At 41.2% G+C, this 18797-nt stretch overlaps 2 protein-coding genes across 2 annotated transcripts in view; one reads left to right on the forward strand and one right to left on the reverse strand.

The window, feature by feature from the left end:
* tmie (transmembrane inner ear) overlaps positions 1–8383 on the forward strand; it is a 24817-nt gene extending 16434 nt beyond the window's left edge. The window contains exon 4 of the mRNA XM_033651062.2: positions 7437–8383. Coding sequence (XP_033506953.1) covers positions 7437–7723 — 287 coding nt within the window. The 3' untranslated portion in view covers positions 7724–8383. The remainder of the gene's footprint in view (positions 1–7436) is intronic.
* pth1r (parathyroid hormone 1 receptor) overlaps positions 7914–18797 on the reverse strand; it is a 79162-nt gene continuing 68278 nt past the window's right edge. Inside the window, exons 11-13 of the mRNA XM_033651052.2 lie at positions 16309–16450; positions 13524–13565; positions 7914–13437 (exon numbers count right to left, since the gene is read on the reverse strand). Of these exons, the coding sequence (XP_033506943.1) occupies positions 13075–13437; positions 13524–13565; positions 16309–16450 (547 nt within the window). The 3' untranslated portion in view covers positions 7914–13074. The remainder of the gene's footprint in view (positions 13438–13523; positions 13566–16308; positions 16451–18797) is intronic.

The raw sequence follows: 18797 nt of genomic DNA on the forward strand, positions 1-18797 counted from the left end.
CCTTCAGTGAGAATCTACAATGTAAATAGTCATGAAAATAAAGAAAATGCATTGAATGAGAAGGTGTGTCCAAACTTTTGGCCTGTACTGTATATATATACATAGCTAAAAGCTCTGCTGGTTTTCTACCTGGAAATATTTGTAAACAACAAGGCGATTCCCTCTATAGTCCGGCCGGACGGATGAGTCATGGCCTTGTAAAAGATTATGTTTGTTTCTTTTAGTTGGCGAGAATGTGTCGCCGCAAACGCAAACATCCACTAACTTTGACGGAGTTTTCTGCGAGCGCGGCTGAGCCATTTTGTACGTGTTTCTAGTGAGACTATGTTTACAAGCACAAGAGTTCAGCGAGCCACCGAAGGACCACCCTGCGGATTTACTATTGGTTCTGCAACGTAGGGAGTTTTTTTAAACTCTGAAATTGTATCTGCCCATGTAAACACAAAATCAGGGAGAAAGTCATCAGTCTTTAGTTAAGCAAAGCGTCTAAAGACTGACTTGTGAGTCTAGTTAAACTATGACAACGACCGTCTGCGTATCATGCTGACGTTAAAAGACAGCTTATTTTGTCGGTGTCTGGCGCTGGGAGTCAATGCCGAAGTGCTGGATTTCGACGACTTTGGAGTGAGAACGGGTTGGCCAATAAATCCTACACACCAGACCTTTAATCTGTATATTCGTCATTCTGAAGTTTTCTTATGATATCGTGTATGTTGACAGTTTAAAGTAAAGAATTTAAAAAAAAGAAAGAGTGGAAGACCATAGTGATGGAGCAGCAGTGGCAGAAGCTATGGCAGAGGATCCTAAGAAGCATCCAAGAAAAGCTTCTGGAGTGAACGCTCCGGATAAAAAAGAAATGCTCTTCAAGAGAGTGCTCTTTGGTGTTAGGGAGATGGACGAGGTCAACAGCATGCGCTGACAGTGCTTATGTAATTGCTCTCACTGCCAGAGGGGGAAGACAAAAAATCTGCATTCCAGCTTAACCATAAACAAAACACTTAATATATTAGGTAAGATGTTAAAAGGGTAATGCACCCAAAATGTAAATTCAGCCATTATCTACTCACCCATATGCCGAGGGAGGCTCAGGTGAAGTTTTAGAGTCCTCACATCACTTGCGGAGATCCAAGGGGAGAGGAGGTAGCAACACAACTCCACCTAATGGAGGCTGACGGCGCCCCAGATTAAAATGTCCAAAAATACATAATCGACACCACAAAATATCTCCATACTGCTCGTCCGTAGTGATCAAAGTGTCCTGAAGCCCCGACATAAAAAGTTGTTTGGAAAACCATCATTTGACGCCTGCAGCTCTAACTGTCTCTCTGTGCACTGCGCTCACGTGTGTGCGCTTGCATGAGATCGTGAGACATGGGCACTGCCTTCATGTGTGTTCATGTGCTTTTGCTGGTCTCACGCGCAAGTAAGCTTGCATTAGGTGGAGTTGTGTTGCTACCTCCTCTCTCCTTGGATCTCCGCAAGTGATGTGAGGACTCTAAAACTTCACCTGAGCCTCCCTCGGCATATGGGTGAGTAGATAATGGCTGAATTTTCATTTTTGGGTGCACTATCCCTTTAATGTGTGCAACAATGTACTGTTAAAATAACATAAACTATAGCATTAATAAAAGTTACTAAACATTACTTATTATCATTCATTGTTTGTTAATAGTAAAATAATTAAACTGAGCACAGCGTTAGTTCAGGAAGGACACGATGTCAAGCTCAGCTCACATCCCAGCTACATCAGCTGATCCATCAATCAACTGATGGAAGGGAGTCAGCTGATAGATCACATGATTCCTTTCTATGCAACCAATTGGTGAATCTCATTCAGGGCGCCCTATTTAAACTGCTCTGGCCTGCCTACTGTTGCTGCTTCCTCTGCAAGCTGCTCTGCAACCTGCCTCCACCCCAGCTCCTCCTTTTCATGCTGTGTCTAACTTATGTATGTCATTTCTGTTTGTCATTGATGCTGCTCTGTTCTGTTCCCGGGCGTCTTTGCTGCTGCTTTCTCTGCCTTAGGCTTTCCATGAAGGCGCATGGAAGGGCATGGAGGTTTGATCTCTGCCTCAGCCATTTAATTAACTATGAATTTACCATTTATTAATGATTAGCATAAAAAGTGTTACCAACTAATTTTAATAAAACTGACTTTATTTGTGAAACCAGTAATACAGGTTGTTGCTGGCAGAGACGTAACTTATGAGATTACATGTACAATGTTATTTTCATTTTCAGGTTGAACTGTGATTTATTTGAAATGTCACAATGTCAAAATGTCTTGTGGCTTCATGTTTTTTCAAAAAATCTAGCAACTGTATCTGAGCTGAAGTTTTGACATTTAATGGTGGTGTGAGGGTCAAGGCCTTTTGTAGCAGGCAATGTTAACCTTTAATTATTCCACTACCATACACAGCACGTCAACAACAGGACTCCAAGTTTGACCAAAATTGGAACAATGTGGAACATGTCTGGGTTTCCCATGCTGACATTTAATTACAGCTCTTCATTTAGCCATCACCAGCCCAGGCTTTAACCATTGCACAGATGCATCATCTCTCCAAGTCTTTGTCTGAATCAGACTGGTATATAAAAAAACACGAAGAAAGAAAGGCAACATAAAGGAGCTGATGAGCGGAGGAGAAATGCATGAGGGTTAGAGCGGAAGATGGTCTCAGAATTCAGTCAACACAAAGAAATCTATTCACAAACATTCTGATGGTTGGTTGGTTATTTTAAGTCAGCTGGATTCATCCAACGCAGTAAAACACAGGACTGAAATCTTTTCAGGTTTACTCTGACCCCCTCCGGCAACTCTCGACATTTGGTGTGTGTTTGTCATTTGGTTTCTTGGCTTTCGTTTGTATATCCAGTGTCTGTGCAGTGTTTGTAGAGCACCGGGAAAATGTTTGCTTTGCTACTGGAAAGAAAAAAAAGGAAGATGAAGCTTGGTTTGGCCCCAACTACAATCTTTCCTTCGAGCGATTTTCACAGTTTTTAAACAATAGTTGCTGAAGTGTAAAATCACACCAATGTTTCCTGTTGATCTATATCCACTTACTAACTCTTGCTTGAGGCCTTTACATGTTTAGGGTCTGCTGGACGTGGTTAGCTTAGTTTCAGCTTCATTTTAGCGGTATATCTTTCATGTGGAAAACCAATTCTGCTTTTATTGTGCGTGAACAAAAATGGCGTGGGTTCACATGTTCCAAAAAAAAAGCGAATTGAAAATGCCTTTGGAGTTTTTATTTTTCTGCAAAACATTGGAAACTTTTGATTTCATCCTCAGAGTCTGATTTTAGTTTTTGTGAACAAATGAATCAATAAATAAAACAAACAAAAGAATAAATTAGACATGATTAGATTAATTGAAAGAAGAAGCTGCAGGGTCTGCTTTGCATCAAGAGTTAAACAGCCTTTGAACATTCACTATTTCCACATGCAGACAGCCTATTTCACCATCAGCCTGTCTTTTCATGTGGAAATCTAAGCTTTATCAAACAGATCTGGGGATAAATGCCACAAAATGTAAGTGATAGTTTTGATATTTTCGGGAAATATATTAATTCCTATCTCTCAAAGAGTTGGATGCAAAAATCAATACCACTATCAAAGGTTCTGTATGCAACATTAAGAGCATTAATAAAGCAGCAAACCTATTTGCTATGTAAAGATGTAGCAGAGTAATGGGGTCCTGCGCAGAGGATGAAGTCAGGTTCCTTGTGTGTGTAGTAATTTGAGCTTCTCTGTGGTTTGTTGTGGTGAACCTGTCCGGCTGCGCATGCATGTAAGTGCACTGGCTAGCTCACCGCCACTTTGCACTAGTGATGGGCAAAGCAGTTCTTTAGATGTTACTGAATCACTAGAATCAGTTCATTAAAAAGATTCGTTCAAAAGATTTGTTCACCGAATCGTTCAGTGGTTGGTGGGAGGAGCCTGACTGTGTACTGTGTAGTCTGACTCACTGAGCTGCTGCTGTGTCTGCCCTGCACTGGTGAGGCTCGTTACTGGCCAGCCTAACGTTTTAAGTTTGTTTATCTGGAAACTAAGTGTGTGAAAACAATGGGGAGGTGTGTGATTGTGTTCATGTGGCTTGACTCCTGGCTACATTAGCTGTTAGCTTGGAGAAAACAGTCCCTATGAAAGTGTGTCGCTGAGAAGAAATGATTTGAATCACTCAGGGATCGGGGTTACGTTGTTCACCGAGTGATTCGTTCACCAAGTGATTCGTTCACCCTGGCTGCCTCGCGACTCGCGAGTGATTCATCGTTTGCGCAGACTGAATCGGCAGTTCCACTCCCAGGCTGCACGCTTGCTGCTGAGCTCAACTGAACTGAGAAATGAACAAATCATTTCCGGAAGTGATTCAGTTCAGTACGTTCACTCAACAGATTCGTTCATTTGAATGATTCATTAACAAACGACACAACACTACTTTGCACCGCGCTCATATGGCAGTTACCACTGATAGCAAAATGGCATGATTGCAGAAGTGTAGCACCAATCCTCCAGTTCCCCCAACACCTTTAGCTCTGTCAGTACTGTTACAGTTCTGCTGTTGTCAAGCGATGTTTACGGAGTTAGCGCCATTAGCTGCTAGCTCAGCTACCGCCGTGAGAAACATGAATTTTCACACAGAGCCCCTTTAAATATGTAGCTACAGCCAACAGCCAGTTAGTGCAGTCTAAAGCAGGAGTGTGAAACTCATTTTAGTTCATGAGCCACATACAGTCCGATTTGATCGCAGGTGGGCCGGACCAGTTAAACCATTGTGTAATGTCCTATAAATAATAAACATCTCCAAATTTGACTATTTTTTGGTTTAAAAAAGTACATTTTAAAAACACTAATTAATTTACCAAACAGATGACAAACTGCCTGTGATGTCTTCAGAAGAATAAATGCAATTTCAGCAAAATGTCTCAGTTTAGTTGACTACTCACTGTCATTACATGTGCATTTTTCTGTACATTTCCACTCCTGTGTAGTAATCCTGACACCACCACACCAAACTGAAGTGAAAGAAAAGAACTGCAAAAGGCCTCTGAAGCAGCATTTCACAAGAAGAAAACTCAGGGCCCTATTTAGATGGTCTAAAGCGGACAGCAGACGGCGTGCGGCGCATGGGCGTGTCCCAGTCACTTGCTAGTTAGACAGCGCGTTTTCAGACTGTGCGCCATGGCGGAGAGTCTAAAAGGGTTGGACTTACTCTGTGAATTAGTCATGGGTGTGTTTTGGGCGTATCATTCCATAAGCCAATCAGAGTGTCACCTCTCATTCCCTTTAAGAGAGGGGTGACTGGAGCGCTCGGCGGAGAGCTAGTTAGATGGCGGACCTACCAACTGGAAAGAGTGAGCGTTTTACAGCTGAGGAGACGATAAATGTATCTCTGTATCGACTGTCCCGTCACATCTGATGTCAGATCAAAGGGGATTGGCACCGTTTGGCACGTTTTGCACGCGTGATGGAAACCCAACCTGATCTGATTAACACAGCTGCAAACTAATGAGTTCACATCCCTCTCAGCCAACCACAAACAGCCACAGCATCAGATAGGGAGTATATATTCAGCATCTTAGAAAAGTCAAAGGAAAAAAAACAGAGTGAGACTGCGAGAAAGAGAGAGCGCGCGCGCACGAGAGAAACGCTGTCAACAAATTGTAAGTTATTCAATTTTATTTTAACCTGGAGGTTAGAGAGCCCAGCTCCCTCTCCAGCATCCTGAACCCCCCCGCCTGAAGGTGCAGGAAGGGCTGGTCCCGTGGCTGCACCCGGGCCGTCTGGTCTGGCTGCGCGTGGGCTGCGGAGCTTCCCCCGGGTGCCCCCGGCTGTGCGGCGGGCTGTGCGGCCGCTGTGCATCCTCCTCCTCCTCCTCCTCCTGACAAGATGATCTTCAGTTTTACGTTCTAAAAGCTTTTTTTTACATATACATTTGTACTTGTAGGGCTATAAGTTTACGTTTTTAGTTCACAGAAGCTGGTTATTGTTGTGTTTATGTCAAAATAAAGTTTATCAAACGTTTTCACATCTCTGATTTTGTGATTTACATGCCAAAATGATCACAACTCATTTGGGAAAGACAAGTTCATTTTACAGGCTATGCATCATCAGCCCGTGGAGGTCTGCTCGCAGTTCCGTATATTCGGACACTGCGAGCTTGGACCTCCCGGATTATGATGATAATTATTACTGCGATTAGATCATTCTGATTAATGACTGACCATTAAGACGTGTTTCTGATAAATATTTTAATGTGCACAATAATAACCTTTCACATTGTAATCATATTTTTATTTGTTATCTTTTGCATATGTGTGGCTGCTCCATGTGTGTCTGAGCAGAGTGCACGCGCGTTGTGCACCCGCCTAGAGACGCATATCACTAACTTGTTTAACAGCGAAATATTGCACCGTTGACTTTAGACCAGGTTTTTGTTGGTCACTGGCACATTTGCTTTTCCTGTCATCTAACTAGCAACGCGCCATGACTGCGCCTGACCACATTTTTAGACGAAGAAGCGCAAGTTCATTTGCTAGTTAGACGACGAGGGCGCAGGGCGTGAAAATGACAACTGCGCCTGCATCTAAATAGCAATGACACTTGCGACATGGATTATGCGCCGTCCGCTTTAGACCATCTAAATAGGCTCAGTGTTTAGGTCATCCAGTGGATCAGATTGGACCCTTTGGCGGCCCTCAAATGGCCACGAACGACCTTCTGGCCCACAGGCCGTATGTTTGACACCCCTGGTCTAATGCATAAGGACTGGAAACAGGGGCAAACCACTGGCCATGCTCTGAAGGTAGCAAAATCTGACTACCAGCATCTGCAAAGCTCACTAAATAACATCTCATGGCTCATTCATTTAAAGAGTAGTAAAAAACCAAAGTGTAAAAAAACAAAGTTGGGTATGAGCTGCATGTTTTAAATGTTGTTACTTTCTGCTACCCAGCAACGTTCGGGAGCTTCATATTTACCACATAGCCATAAGTGTGTTAAATATCTAATAATGTAACTCTCAGCGAGAAACCCTGTCAACATTTTTGAAAATATCAAACTTTTACAGAGACATTCTTTTGTAAATATTAATGCATTTTTTTCTAACCTCTGTTAGTTGTGTACGTCTTCAGGGTGTCACCTCCTGAACGATAATGAGAAAAACTTTCTCTGTAAACTCACACAAAGCTGGCTGTAAACTTGTTCTCCATTTCCCACCCAGAAAACATGTCAAACAATTCCATTAAAAGAATAAATAGACCATGCTTATTAGTACAGATAGAAACAGATGCGCCTCCATTACATGCAACCTACTTAGCCCGGCATTGTGTTGTATTAAATTCTCCCTTCCATTTAGCTCTACAGGCACGACCCTGAGTATACCTGATGCTGCCATGAAGCCTTCTACCATTTGTTTTTCTTGTTTTTCTCCGCAGCTGCAAAAGCAGAAGAAAAAGAGGAGGTGACAACAGTCTCTGGAAAAGTGGATGGTGAAAAGGGAGAGAAGAAGACAAAGGAGGGCAAAAGGGAGGGGAAGGGTGCCAAAGAGGGGAAGGGAGATGAAAAGGATGCATCAACAAAGAAGGGTGACAAAGGTGAAAAGGGAGCATCCAAGAAAGAAGCTGGTGACGGGAAAGAGAAGAAATCTGGAGAGAAGGGAGACAAAGGAGAAAAAGGAGGCAAAGGAGGGGCTAAAGGGGGAGCAAAGAAAGCTCAGAAGTGAACTCTGCCCTGCATGGACAAACACTGAGAAGGATCATTTCATATTTTTCACTGTAAGCATTTTACACACTTTTTTCTATAATGAAATTTGTATATTATATTTGAAATAAACAAAAGACTTCGAGGTCACACACACACAAGAACATGCATCGTTTGTCTTCAGAGTCATGAACGTTACAAGAATATCAGAGTACAGTAATATTACAGATTTATTGTCTTATTCACAATTCACTGAAGAACATTAGAGACCAGAAAACATCTTCCTATTTTAGTTTCCACTAATATCTACAACGGGCCTAAATCACTGTAGAGTGATGAGAAGGCGAGATGTGTCTCAGCAAACTGCCCACATACTGTTACCTAAAGCATGAAGACCAATGCCGACTCCACTGAGTACATTTCAGCACGAGATAAATAAAAGACAACGACACACAATTTATACTTCCACGAGAGGTATTTGAAAACAATGAATTACAACATTAGCTCTATGATTATTGGCCTTATTGTACACTTGATTCCAAAACACAATCATTTTACATGATACAATCAGAACAAAGTACTACTGTATGATAGGGTATTAAAGTGCTCAAATATAATTTTCCACCTTTTTTTTCTTTTTTATAAAAAGATTTTCATGTTCTGATACCAGCCACCCTTTTTTTATAATAAGAACTGTTTTACACTCAAGGTAATATGTTTATTTGCACAACGGCAACAGTGACAAGCCAGATTGAATTTGAGCAGCCACCTCAGTCAACTGCATTTTTTATATGCTGTACAACTGTATTCCTGAATGGGGCACAGATCCAGAATACAGTTTCCAGAGTTGTGAGAAATGTAATGAATACCAGCTAAAATGAGCCAGTTAAATATAAAAAATATCTGTAGAGACATTAAGATGCTGTATTATAAAGTTCCCCTCCACCTGGGTCACTGTGGTCTGCAGCCACCGCTAACTACTGTTGTAGTCACAGACTCAACCTGAAGTTACAATAATGCCTGACCCCCATGGAAATGTTCAAGTTGAAGTTGAAGTCACTGAAGGGCCAGAACGCACTTCTCAGAATTCACCTGCTAATGGTGAGTTGTTGTATAATGGTCTAGATTTTTCTTATTGCCAAGAAATGCTGTGAAAAGACCCAAACCATCAATGTGCTAGACCATCCCTCAGTACTTTCCTACCATGTCCTCGTCTCTTACGTGTTTCCAAATCTTTTAAAACAGCTGACGGATATCTAGTTTTTTTCTTTTTTCTAAGTCTAAGTAATTTCAATAAACAGCAGGGCACTGTTACCCTGGAAATCCAGACTCAAATCTGGAAAGATTTTGAGTCTAGCCCTCACCGATACAGCCTTGTTACCCAAGGGGTGACACTAACTGAGGCATTTCAAATGCCGCCGTAAGGAATTGGATAGCACGGTGGCCAATCAGAGTAAAAAACTAGGTGACGTATTCGTTGCACTGAGCCCCATTTGTTTGCCGAACAGTGGGGCTAACTTCCTGGAAACAAAAGCTTCTAGGGCAGTCCTCTGTTCCTCTCTCAAGGATAAAGAAAAGTGTAGTTGGCTTAGTGTTTCTTCCAAAGCTAACTGAATGGACGTGGTCCTTCGGCAGCTGCCATCTTGGCTGTTTACTTTAAGACTCCTACAGCGCAGCGCTGTCCTCATAATGTTACGCCTGCCCAGAGCCCGCCTCTCGCAGGTAGATCTGATTGGTCCGATAGGCGATTCAACGGGCTCTGCTCATCGGGGCCAGATCCCCGTGCAGTGCAAATTAGAATTTGTTGGGGGCAGGGCATCTGGATCCAGGTTAGGGCACTGTAGCTTTTAGCAAACATTTCTCAATCATGAGGAAATGGCGCATTTGTTGGGGACTGTTTTCAGCAGATTAATACAACACATTCATTCACTCCTGCGACCTTGTCACATATCGATGTTTGGTCATGGACCTTCCACATCCGGATACGATGTGAATGATTCAAAATAAATGCAAAATGTTAGTAGAACAATGCAAATTTTCTGCAATTTTTTTTCCTCCAACAACTAACGCACGTGGTTGGGTTTAGACAACAAAAGCACGTGGTTACGTTTAGCCATATATAAATAAATTTGGCTATATAATCTTACGGGATGAGAACACCGCTCTCCAGGTGAAATTTAGTGTTTGTTGGACCCATCCACCACCTTTCCCTCCTGCCCTACTCGGACTTTCGCTGCCGTAACTTTCATTCTTGTCCCGCCACGTTGCCCCAATGTTGCCGAGCACCGTTAAACTATAACCACAACCGGCTGCGTATCATGCCGATGTTGAAGGGCCGCTTTTTTTGTCAGTGTCTGACGCCGCAAGTCACTGCCTAAGTGCCAGATTTCGACGACTTCAGAGTGAGGCCGGGTTGATTAATACACACGTGGTGTGCTAGGGAGTATTTAGGCACACATGAGGTGTTTGTGAGATTGACAGACAAAAAAATATACAGTGCCCTTGTTCACGAATTTAAATGTCACCCAGCACACAGTGTGCCTTTATATTGTGTTTTTGATTATTATTGAGACACAATAGAGGTGTATGGCACAGAGGAATGAGCTATATCATTATATACTTTCTGTATAAGTCAGTTCATTGTTGGTTTTGGTATTTTCATGGAATTTGTTGATGAGAAAAATACGTAATATTTACAGACTTATCCTTTACATAACAGTGGAGACAGTTCGTAAAGTTGTCTGATTTATTTAGCAAAAATATGAATTAACTTTAGTGCTACGTACTCCTGTAGATGCAGTGTAAATTAGCTGGATGAACTTGTAGGCAGTACAAACTGGAACAGACACACACCTCAGTGGATCTACCATCAGGTGGAGAAAAACTACATCATGAAATTGACAATCTCAGAACCCATCAGTGATCACCTGACAATGATGAAGCCTCTGGAGGTAACGGCCAAGACTTCATCGCTCACTATGTCACTCATTGTTTACAGGTCCAGTCAACATTGCAGCTAATTCTACACACTGATATCACTAGAAAAAAGCTAAATCATCTAAATGATTGCTGATGGGTCCGAGATTGCATTTCAGCCAGTGTGTTCTGTCTCTTTTGCACTCCACGTGGACTGTTTGTCTGCAGGGGACTAAAGCCAACTCAGACGTGATTGGTCAGTACTACTTGGACTATGAAGTGAAACCAGAATGCTTTCGACCACAACAGCAGGAGGGACAAAAGCGCCTACAATCCAAAGGTGGTCACTATTGTATGATGTGAGAAAAAATGTGGAATAACCCTGGGAAAATATTATCTTTGGTCACAAACTAAAATGAATGTGAGGTAAAACTCTATTAAGCTGAATGTGATCTAAATCACAACTCCATCAGACACATTGGTCCAAACCAAATAGGGACTAATTTAGCTCTTGAGACTATTTTCAGTACAAAATCCGAGTGGAGCCTTCAGTATGAATGATCTCAGTCCATTGTTACTAAGCTACTGAGTGTTGTGAATGGTTTCCCCATTTGCCTCACTGCTGTTTACATGAAACTGAACATCTATAAAGAAACTTCAATCTGTGGGGGTGCTCTATTTCAACATTTTAATCTCGACATTTTCCAACACTAACTACCAGTAGCAAATTCTTTTTTTTGTCTGAGACGATTTTACTGCAATGTTAAGACTTTTTGGTCACTGTAAACAAGATGGTGGATGAAAATAGAAAGAAATACTGCAAAAAAAAAACCTCCAACCCTTTCCTCTGTGGCAGCGTATTGTGCCTTTTCTCTTTGGTATAACAGGTCTCCTAAACTTAAACTGCAAACCACGCAGGTTAAGTGCGGTAAATTACAAGTTACAGAGATTAACATATCTTGTGGAATGCTTCATTAAATGCTAGTTTGAATGCCCTCCATCACCTGTACATATATTCACCAGTTTTGTTTTGGACTATGTACATAATCAAATATTGCAAACATTTTGTAAACAAACACGTGGAAATAAAAAAACACTGAAACATAGCTTTATAACATATCCATACACATGAACACTGTTAGCTCACAATTAGAATGTATTTCTGATCTTTGTAAACATTGTGACTTGTATATACACATCAAAAAGCAGCATAACACTGAACCATTTGTAAAAATTACTGTGTGTTATTCATTTCTGGGGTTTTCCTTCATATCCACCACAAATGTCACTCTTGGAATTCCAGCTGAATTTGAGATTTTCTTGGAATCCTCATTTAATTAACATTCCACTGGAATATATGACCGTTTCCTGCACCCTGTGTTTTTAAAATGGGGTCTCCTCCTTTGAAAACTCTGTGGGAACATATGATACTGTTTTTGTCAGATTTCCATAACGTTCGTCTTTACCTCAGCTAACACTGAACCCACAGACAGAGAGAGAGACAGTCTTCAAAGAAATATTCCTACTTTGGCATCATGTTGTGTGTGTGTGTGAGTGTGTGTGTGAGGGTATTTTAGGAGAAAATTTGAATATGAAACATTCATTAGAACTCTTCGAAATCTGTTGTAATTAGAGAGATGAATACTTGGTCCTTCTAAACAGCAGAAACTGTACATTTAGAAAAACAACAAACTGACACAGCCTTATATAACATACCCTCAGAGAGATGCTGACCATGCCAAAACACCACTTTAAAGTATAAAAATAGGTGTGCAACAACAGAGGACTTCAATTACCTGAGTACCTTCCCTTTTACACTGAAGTGGATTTAAGTCAATGCAGAACGAATGACAACCCATGCCAGAAAGCATGAATGGACGCTTCAAAATAGTAGCATTAAAAGAATTTTAAGCTGAGCCTACACTTAGTCTTCTCACGCTGACTTAATCTGAAAACTTGCTGATGAAACTGCCCACACATACTTCACTAAGTGCACTCAAGATCCACCTGGCTTTACGAAGGTGATTAAGGCTGTTCCTGGCAACTACACTGTAACTAACCCCCGTTTTATTTATGCACAAAGCTGAGAACAAGACACTTTCCAAAGAAGCGTACAGAAAGCAAGATAACAACAGTTATGGCAGTGGAAAAGAAACACGAAACGGCAGTCTGTTTTCATCCCTTCACACATTCACTGTGGCAGGTGGTTGATGAGAGTTGAAAGTATTTTGCCACAACAGTGAGGGTCATCATCCCTCAAATACGAGGCGGCCCAGCTCACATAAGTGATACACCCTTTTTGCCTTGAGCATCAGTCGGCAATGTTCTGGCTTGATTCACAGGAGAAAAAACTGGCAGTGTTGACGCATGCAGCCGTCCCCTTCAGACCATCCTGAGACTGTTCCTTGATTTATTTATTTTTTCCAGGTTTCATCCCTATACACAGCGGCCCGGAGGTCACATGACTGTCTCCCTCTCCTCCTCCACCACAGGTGAGGGTTTCTCGTTCTCGCAGGGCCGTGTATGAGCAGAGTGCTCCTCATCAGGAATGTGAAGCTCCTGTCCCGATGAGGGTATAGAGTTCTCAGAGACAGAGCCGTTCTTCACGTACCCGGGGAGGTTCCTGTGCCCGTTCACAGGCACCGGTCCCAGTCTCGTGGTGAGGTGGAGGGCCAGCGGCCCTCTGGCAGTGACATTAGTAACACTGGTGTGTGACACCATAGGTCCATAGCTGTAAGTGTTGCTGCCGCTCCGAGCTTTCCTTTTGAAGTCCAGGGCCAGAGTCCTCCTGCTCCAGGCCTTTTTGATCTCAGCTTGCACCTTGAAAGAGAAGAAGTTATTCAGCCATGTAAGAGCTAAACTATAACGCAAGGGTTCTGGTGTAAAATGCAAAACTGAGTGCTTACCTCCCCGTTGCAAAAGCAGTATATAATTGCGACTAAGAATCCCTGGAAAAGAGCAGAAAATGATTTCATAAATGTCCAGACCAGCTGTGTTTACTCAACATGACATTTCAGCTGTATAACTGGGGTCATCCCTATGTTCCCCGGGTTCTATGTTCCCCATTTAACCCTGCAAAAAAGGTTCTATGTTCCCCACTTACACAAAAAAGGTTCTATGTTTCCCTCTTACTAAAAAAAAAGGTTCTATGTTCCCCGCTTATCCAAAAAAGGCAGGAAACATAGCAGTTGCATTAATATGTTGTTTTAACATCTCTAAACACACACAATGGAACATAATGGGGAGAAATTACAATAAGCTGTTAAGTGCAGCATTTTTTCGGGAACTCTGTTCAGTAAATCCACCATGAATATTTATTCGTTTTGTGATAAAAATAAATGCGTCTATGTTGTTGATCACGGATGTTGATATCAACTGTTCAGTTCGGTTCTTCGACCAATCAGATACTCAGATTTCTTCCTCTCTTGTTTTTATGACGGTAGCGTCAGGAGCAGCCAAAGACCACCTGTGGCAAGATAGTTATCTACCAGTGTTCGTAAACAAAAGAATATTGATCATGGCCGAAATAAAAATAAATATTTATGTACAGTTAATGCGTTTCCCCGTTTGCTTATGGGTACAGGGAAACATGTATGAAACATGAAACTGAACAGTTGATATCAACATCCGTGATCAACAACATAGACGCATTTATTTTTATCACAAAACGAATAAATATTCATGGTGGATTTACTGAACAGAGTTCCCAAAAAAACGCTGCACTTAACAGCTTATTTATCTTTATTTCGGCCATGATAATTATTCTTTTCTTACCAGTTGGTCTTTGGCTGCTCGAAGAAATCTGCACTGACTGAAACACTGCATTTAACAGCTGGATTAAAAAACCTTCTGTAAAGGATATAGTTGCCCAGATTGCCCACCATAGATCACCCAAAGGGTAAGTTTCTGATTGTAATTTCTCCCCATTATGTTCCGTTGTGTGTGTTTAGTTTAGAGATGTTAAAACAACATATTAATGCAACTGCTATGTTTCCTGCCTTTTTTGGATAAGTGGGGAACATAGAACCTTTTTTGCAGGGTTAAATGGGGAACATAGAACCCGGGGAACATAGATACGCTCCCGTATAACTTGATATTTAGTGTGGTATTTTAAAATCATCAGCCACCCTCTCTTCCTCTTTATCTCTTGAATGAATAATTCACCCCCTGCATGACTATTTGCATATCAATTTCTCACCCAGAAAACAACTTCACACGCAGTCCTTACTGACAAGGAACTGATCTATAAGTGAAGCTCATCTATTCTCTCTTCAAAGTCAGACTCCATGGACAAAAACAGTAATTTTACCTTGCTGAACACAGGAGCTGCTGGTCTACTGCTGCCTCAATCAGTTAGTTTGTGTTATTGTGTGACTTTCGTCTTCTAAAGCAGTGGTTCCCCATTGGTCCAGCCATGGGGTCCAGATTTGTCCTTAGTCATTAGTTTGAGGTCCACACAGTTTAAAATATTTAGCGTCATACTTGCAGTTTGCTGTCTCTGTTAAGTTGCTATCTGATATTAGGCTCGTTCGAGATAAGCCAGGCCTGCGCAGATTCACAGATTTACATGAGAATTCATGGTAAATGGAGGTTGAACCAAGAACATAAATCACAGATCGCCTGTATCATTTTAATAACTCAAGCTACCTTAATTTAAACAACTGGAGACAGAGAACAAACCGATATATGAATCTGATAATCGTTATTAAATCGACATCATATCAGACAGGATGTGGGTGCTTATGTGGCTTCCTGTACAGACTGAAGGCTGCTGGAAACTGTCGGGAAACTGTCAAACTTCACGGCAGCTGTTTGTCTCCGCCTCCTGCTGCAGCCGCCTGATCTCGTACGCTTTCAAGGCAAGGTGCAGCTCATCTCCAACGAGCCTATTCACTCACTCTAAAGCAGGAAACTGCACTTCAGAGTAAAAGCTCTGTGCCAGATATTCACTGTACCTTTTTTTTTTTTTTTTTTTTTTTACAAAATTGACATATTCACGTGTCACTTGCGGTCACTTCAGAATGAACCCGTGACTCACTTTTTGACTGTGCCCCACCAGTTGTGAACCACTGTTTTAAAGGGTCAGGTCAGCCACAATAACACAAACTACCTGTTGAGGCTTGTGTTCAGCAAGGTAAAATGTTTTTGTCAATAGAGTCTGGCATTTAAAAGAAGAAGATATACTTTATTAATACCTGAGGGGAAATTCAAGTTTTTTTTCTCTGTTGTCACATAAACACAGGCCCAAAATACATGTACATGCACAAACAGGACCTATACATGTAATAAATGGAGAGATGTCAGAGCGAGGGAGCTGCATTGGGCAGGTGCTCTGAGCCACTGGGGCACCTGCATGTGAAGTTGCGACAAAAACATTTTCTTCACGACCTCAATGTAACACGGGGTGAGTAATTGAAATACAAATGGTCATCTGGGGGGTGAAGTATTCCTTTAAGATCTAACCACGACCAAATATCTCACCAATAAGCAGCTATTTTAGCTAGCATTAGGTAACCAATCCCCTCCTGTGTTTTCCTGAGACCTTGAAACTCTTTTTAGTTGATAGAGACACTTTAAACCTGAGGACTTGATCAGATCATCAGATCTGTTCAACTTGAAAGGATACAGTAATTAACTGGGACCCTCAGACCTAAATTAGAATTTCTGACATTTCTAACACAGCAGCTTCACCTGGAAGGAGTTGAACAGCATCTCATAGTGCATCTGTATCAGCCAGGGAACTCCAGACACCTCTGTATACGGCATGGCGTGGAATATGATGTAGTGGACGCCAAAGAGTGGCATCAGCACCAACGTGGACTTCAACAGTTTTCTGTAACAGTAACAAAACAACAGCATTTCATAATCTTAACAGAACACCACGCAGTGTTGGCAAATTATGGAGCTAAAATAGTATCCGGAAACAATAGTTCTCAGTTTTACATCATTCTAAATCAAATATCTTAGATTTTATACAATCGATTAAATGAAAAACAAATAATCTGTAATAATAACTACTGAGGAAACTATACAGCTTCTACAGAATATTAACATCTACAAATCACCAGGACCAGATGCAATACATCCTAGGATTTTAAAGGAACTGGCTTTTAGGATTGCTGAACCTCTAACAATATTATACTATCAATCATTAGAAGAATCAAAGTTACATCAAAGTTAAAGTAGGACAGTCTGTTGATTGCATATATATGGACTTCCAAAAAGCTTTTGATACAGTTCCCCATAAAAGACTACTGTCGAAACTAAAATCCTATCGTATAGATGACAGAGTTACAGACTGGATACAGGGCTTTTTAAAGGCGCTGTATGTAAGAATGTGGCCAAAACGGTTACTGCACTCAAATTCAAAATACCGCCGCGAGTCGTGTCCCCGCCCCCTCCTCTACAGATTCGAGGTTGCTGGACAGCAGCACGCTAGAGACTGATTTGTTTGCCCACGGACAGCTGCCGTGGCCACGTCCGTGATCTTCGGTTTTCCAGCAGACCATTCGAGCAAGTCTGGCTTCTCTGCTGCTAATGCTGCTGCCAGGATACAGCTGAGGAGACTGCTAATGCTATGTACTGGGACACTGCTAATGCTGCTTGCCGTGCTGCTGTAGCTCAGTCGTAACTGTAACTGATGATGAGACTCTACTGACTGCGTGACTGGTAGACGGCGGTGGGTGGCGCAACAGGCCAAAACACAAATTCAATACGTAAACATGATTTGCGGACCGTAAAATATTTTTTTAAATGCGAATATTCTGGCCGTACTATTGTTGTTGGTGAGATCAGTATGTTATATTAACATTATTCCTTAGTCTCTGTGACATATTAGGATGATTTTATGACTATTTGCTTTAGATTTCTTACATATACCTCCTTTAAGTAATAGGAAACAACACGTGGTGGTAAATGGTGCCACTTCTGTCTGGAAACCGGTGACCTCTGGAGTTCCACAGGGATCTGTGTTGGGGCCTGTACTGTTTGTTGTTTATATAAATGATTTACCAGATATGTTACAATCTGATGTGTATCTTTTTGCTGACGATACTAAAATATTTAGAATAATTACTAAGGACACCGACACAGCCTGACTTCAAGAAGATCTCCATAGCATGAGTAACTGGTGTGATGAGTGGTTATTGAAATTAAATTCAGAAAAGTGTAAACATTTACACACTGGGAAATGTAACAACAATAAAATTAATTATAATATTGGAGAACTGGTGGTCCAGCATGAGGATGAGGAAAAGGATATAGGTGTAGTGGTCGATAGTTCATCTGAATTCCAGGCACACATTTCAGAAAAAGTTAAAAAGGCAAACTCCATGCTGGCGATTATAAGAAGAACCTTTCAGAATTTATGTAGGGAAATATTTTTGCCATTACACAAATCCTTGGTGAGATCACATCTTGAATTTGCAAGCTTGGTCTGGTGTCCTTATAAATTAAAATATATATAGAAAAGATTGAGAAGGTTCAGAGGAGAGCTACTAAATTAGTCCCAGGTCTCAAAGAGATGTCATATGAAGAGAGGTTAAGAACATTGCAACTACCAACTTTAGTATACAGGAGACATAGAGGAGACATGATCGAGGTTTATAAGCTTGATCATGGAATATGATACCACAGTTGAGCCTGTTGTAACATTTTGGTATAGTCGGTACGAGTTAAGAGGGAACTCTCTAAAATGATTCCCAATAAAAAGAGAAAAAACTTTTTCACACTTTGCGCTGTAAAGGCATAGAATGAGCTCCCAGAGGATGTGGTGCGGCACAGTCTGGATAGATTCTAGTCAACAAAGGTTGTTCTGTATGATTTTAAGAGCTGATTTGTGATTATTAACTAATGTGATTTAACTGAGTGTATTTTGGTACTGTATTGTATGATTTTGTTTTGTGCGTGGAGTCTGATGGAGAGCATTTATGTCCTGTACCAGAAAATTTCATTAAATTTCATTAAATATCTGACTGACTAATCAGTAATGATAATAATCAATAGTTGCAGCCTTTATTCGGGTGATTTTAGCCTGTCTCATGATACTAATGCAATCAAAGTAAACACATTCACAGTGTTATCACGTCGGCAGTGATGTGAGATAGAAATACATCATAAGATAAATCAATCATAAGGAGCAGCTTATCTTGTGAGGTTCAGAAATGAAATTAAAAATTTTG

Source organism: Epinephelus lanceolatus, chromosome 12 (genome assembly GCF_041903045.1).
Source record: "Epinephelus lanceolatus isolate andai-2023 chromosome 12, ASM4190304v1, whole genome shotgun sequence".
Lineage (NCBI taxonomy): Eukaryota > Metazoa > Chordata > Actinopteri > Perciformes > Serranidae > Epinephelus > Epinephelus lanceolatus.